Raw genomic sequence first — 4,144 nt, forward strand, 5'->3', positions numbered from 1 at the left:
GATCTTTTTATTTGGCCCCTTAGCGTAGTTTTATGTAATGTATTCAAATGTGTACCAGGGCGAGTTCAGAAAACCAAAACCAAATGACACAGCAAGCATAGCTGAGGCAGGTGTTGTACAGTTTAAAGCTGTCTCTGTCAAGTTCCTTCAGAGAGATCAGAACCTTTACGAGTCACCATGGCCTTGCCCTCAGAGCATATTTCCACGTGGGCCTAATTACAACAAGACTTTTGCTTTTCTGATGCGAGTAAATCACTGTGTTCCGCGGGTTGAGCCCTTCACCCCCAACTTCATTTCATTTATCCTTTTAAAACTCCAGTCATCTGAGCTGAAAAACCAATCCATTAACCCAGTGAGCCAGCTAGGATGTCTGCCTGTGTTTTAAACTTTGAAAAATCATTTATTTTCAGAAGCCCAACGCTAGTGAAAAACATACCCACCAGCTTAGGCTATGGAGCTGCTCTTAATGCAAGCTTGCAGGTAAAAAATACTACATTTTTCTTTATTTGCACACACTGGTTATGTTTTTATGTGTGATATATTTAATTTCCTGTCATACTCTGGTATAGATTTGCCTATGTTTATGTGAACTTGATGGTCACTCTAAATAGTTGAGTTTATCATCCAAGTAAGTTGTATTACCTAGCACTACAAGAAGTACTAGTTCTTATTCATGCTACTTTTGATGTGAAGAAGCAAGAAGGACACCCTGTGGCAAAATCTGGAACACTCGGTTTTGCTGCAAATGTTAGATTGATAGAAGCTTTTGCAAATGCATGTGGATATGCATTAATATTTATCCAAGCTGTCATAAATGATTTCACATCATAGTGTTGGGGAACATGGTGCTCGTGGCAAAAACTTTAAAGTTTAATTATAATATATAATTTTTATGCAGAAGAGGCAAATGTCAGGACTTTTTTATTTTGAGTTAAGTTCTGGTCATTTTTTAAAGTATAGCAGCTGCCTGCATTATAAAGGAGCCATACATTGTGTGGAAGGACACTGGGGTCAAGTGTAATTCAAAGTCAAAAAATGATGTAAAACTCGAAAGTGCTTTCAATATCAGAATGTAGTTAATAATGGAAAACATTGAAACCTATGTTAGAGGAATAGTAAACCAGGAAAAAAGATGCTACAGTATTCAAAATGTAAGAATAATTGGAAAATGCATAAAAATCCTTCTGACCACCCCTACAGCTACCCAAAATGAGCCCTTCGTGTGTGTACATTCATACACATATAAACATTCAGAAATTATTTGTGTGTGTACGGACTAACTATTCTGTTTTTACTCTTCATTTTGCTAGGCTGCACTGGCAGAGAGTAGTTTACCATTGCTTAGTAACCCAGGATTGATAAATAACGCATCCAGTGGCTTACTGCAGGCAGTCCATGAAGATCTCAATGGTTCGCTGGATCACATTGACAGTAATGGAAATAGCAGTCCGGGCTGCTCTCCTCAGCCTCACATGTAAGTGCAGTTAGCATCCTTTCCAGAAAAAAAAATACCTCAGTCTAAGACACCATATTACTCAAAAGTGCTTTGAAATGTGGTAAGTGAAACACCTGGAACTCTATGTTTGGTTCTAAACATTTCTATTAAAATGTTTAAATTGATGAGTCTTCATTTACCGTGTAGTGAGGTTGGTGTAAGTTTGTTTTGTTTTGTTTTTTTTTAAACCTCTTCAGCTTGCTTGCAAGCGTTGAGTGTAACAGGAGGCTGATCTCTGTGGTCATTTTCACAACCTGGTTTGTAAGGTGTAGTCAGAATGTTCATGTTGGAATTAGTTGTAATTTTAACTATGAGTCTCTAAACCGTTTATGAACTGTGGTGGAGATATTGCCCATTTATATAAACCGTAAAATGCAAAGTTTAACTGTTGCCCACAGTTTACATAGAAGCCAGTAAAGTGTAACTTTTTGCCTGTCGTATAAATCAGTGTAATTACATATTCAAGTTTAATTACTGGTGCGTCTGTATTGGCAAGGTTTATATGTTATATTTTATGCAAGACTACGATTCCTATTAATATTTAGCAGCTAACTATATCATTAATTACTCTAAAATCTTTCCCCTACCATCTTTTTAATGGAGCTGAGAGAGTGGAAGTATTAAAAATTGATGTATTGTGGATTTCAGAAATGTGTCTGAAGCTTTAGAAATGCCTGGCCTTAATCAGTGGTGTCAAACGTGGCAGTTTCTTGTTTACTAAACAGTAAAACATGTATCTTGGAGGTATTGTTTCCCAGGTTATTTATATAATAATTAGCAGTGTGATATCTAAGTAGACTTAGATTTACTGTAGGATAATTTTTCATGTGTATGTACAATTATAATCTCTTACTTTCTGTGTTTAAAAAAGCTGATCTGTTTTCCCTTCTTACATTCCATTTTCTCATTCAAATTTTTAGTATTCGTTTTAATTTCCAGAGTGGAATATTTAGCAGTAACAGTAATTGAGACCAAACTCCCTTTTTACTTATGTTCTGATGTGTGGAGAATCCATTTTGATCTGACCTTTTTTAGGAGAAATATTTTCCCGAGTTTTTCTTCTTTTGTTTGGCATGTTAATATATCCGCCATCACATAGAAATGTTTATTGTCATGCATTTAATTGTTTTATTGCACATTTATTCTACTTGCCTTTGAAAATAATACGCTGTGAACATTCATGTATTTTATCAGGTTCCAAACCATTACTTTTTCAAAATGGAAAAATTTGTCTTTTGGAAGTGTCTTTAGATGTATTAAATAATACAAAAGAAGTAATAAAACTTGAAGTAGAAAGAACATGAATATATGCTCTTGAGAGTAACACTACTCTAAAACAAGTAAAGTGAGCAATCAGACAAAAGTTTTTATATCCCATGCTTTATGCTATCAACCATGCAGTGGGTAGCTTGAGGCCTTTTACTTTTAGCAGTTCTCCTGAGTATGCTAATGCTCTCTTCCTGTATAAAATGCCAAGACAATAAAACTTTAAAGAGCAAACAAGAGTTAGATCGTGTGTGTTAAAAATACAGAAAAGAATGACACTTGCTATTAAAGTTGTTTTGTAAGTGTTTGGCAGATCTGTTTACATATCCTACGTACTGCCTGCCATTCCTTCCGCTGGATAAACTGAGATACCTGTGCATATGATTATGCAGATATGACTGTATTTATAGCTCTGTTTATAGCTAAAACACTGCATATTGTGGCAATTCTTGCCTGTCTAAAAGGCAAATAACTCAAGTTACACACTAGCTCAGGACTGAGCCTTGCTCTCTTATTTCAGTGACATGCCGTTTGTCGAAACGGGCGGTTTCGGGACTTGCTGTGTTGACTCTTTTGAAACTTAGAACTACGTGTTGCTCAGTTCTAGATATGTGAAAGCAACAGAATGTAAATGCACTGAGATACCACTAAAGAAAGAGGTTATGCTCATTCATCCCTTGCACCAAATTTAGTGCAAAGGTTACTGAGCTTCTGTGAGACTGTGGACTGTCAGTCAAAAGATACAAGTTATGGCTAGATGCCTGCTCCCTTGTGAAATTTTTGCCTTTTCCCTGCTGGGAGAGCCGAGAAGGTGAAAAAGGGAATGAATGCAATCCACAAGGAAAAGTCAGGGAAGCAGAGGCTTGTACAGGAGGCAGAAGACCAAGAAAGAAGAGAGAGCGCCTCTTCCTTGCCTCCATGACCACACTGACCAGGGCCTCCCATTTTTGTTAAAGAGTATTGCTTAAGAAAATGAGAAAGTAACATACAGAAAGCGTAACAAAAGTAATATAAGTAAGGAATATGGCAAACACTAAAGAGAAGTTTCAAATTTTATGTTACCTACACAGATGACATAATCCCAAGGGTTTGTTTTTTAAATGAAAAATAGTTAATGCCTGAGAAAAAGAAAATTACTACCAAAAGCATACACTTACTTGTAGCTCCCTGAGGAGGTTCTCCCAGGAAGTGTGGATGTTGCTCCCCTAGAGAAGTGTTCTTGTAGGGGCATAATTACTGCACTCACCTGTATTAATCTTCAGGTAGATTAAACCTTCATTTCCTGATTCCCAGAAAAGCGTACTAGCCACAACACAGGGAATATGCTGCACAATTACTTTTCCTGCCATCTTGAAGCTGGCACACAGCCAGGAGCAATGGAGC

General features: G+C 36.8%; 1 protein-coding gene across 1 annotated transcript in view; it reads left to right on the top strand.

The window, feature by feature from the left end:
* The window catches only part of FOXP2 (forkhead box P2), a 64,822-nt gene that overhangs the window by 32,336 nt on the left and 28,342 nt on the right, over positions 1 to 4,144 (top strand). Inside the window, 2 exon segments of the mRNA XM_009874825.1 lie at positions 411 to 480; positions 1,311 to 1,474. Coding sequence (XP_009873127.1) covers positions 411 to 480; positions 1,311 to 1,474 — 234 coding nt within the window.

This window comes from Apaloderma vittatum, unplaced genomic scaffold (genome assembly GCF_000703405.1).
Source record: "Apaloderma vittatum isolate BGI_N311 unplaced genomic scaffold, ASM70340v1 scaffold19508, whole genome shotgun sequence".
Classification (NCBI taxonomy): Eukaryota; Metazoa; Chordata; class Aves; order Trogoniformes; family Trogonidae; genus Apaloderma; species Apaloderma vittatum.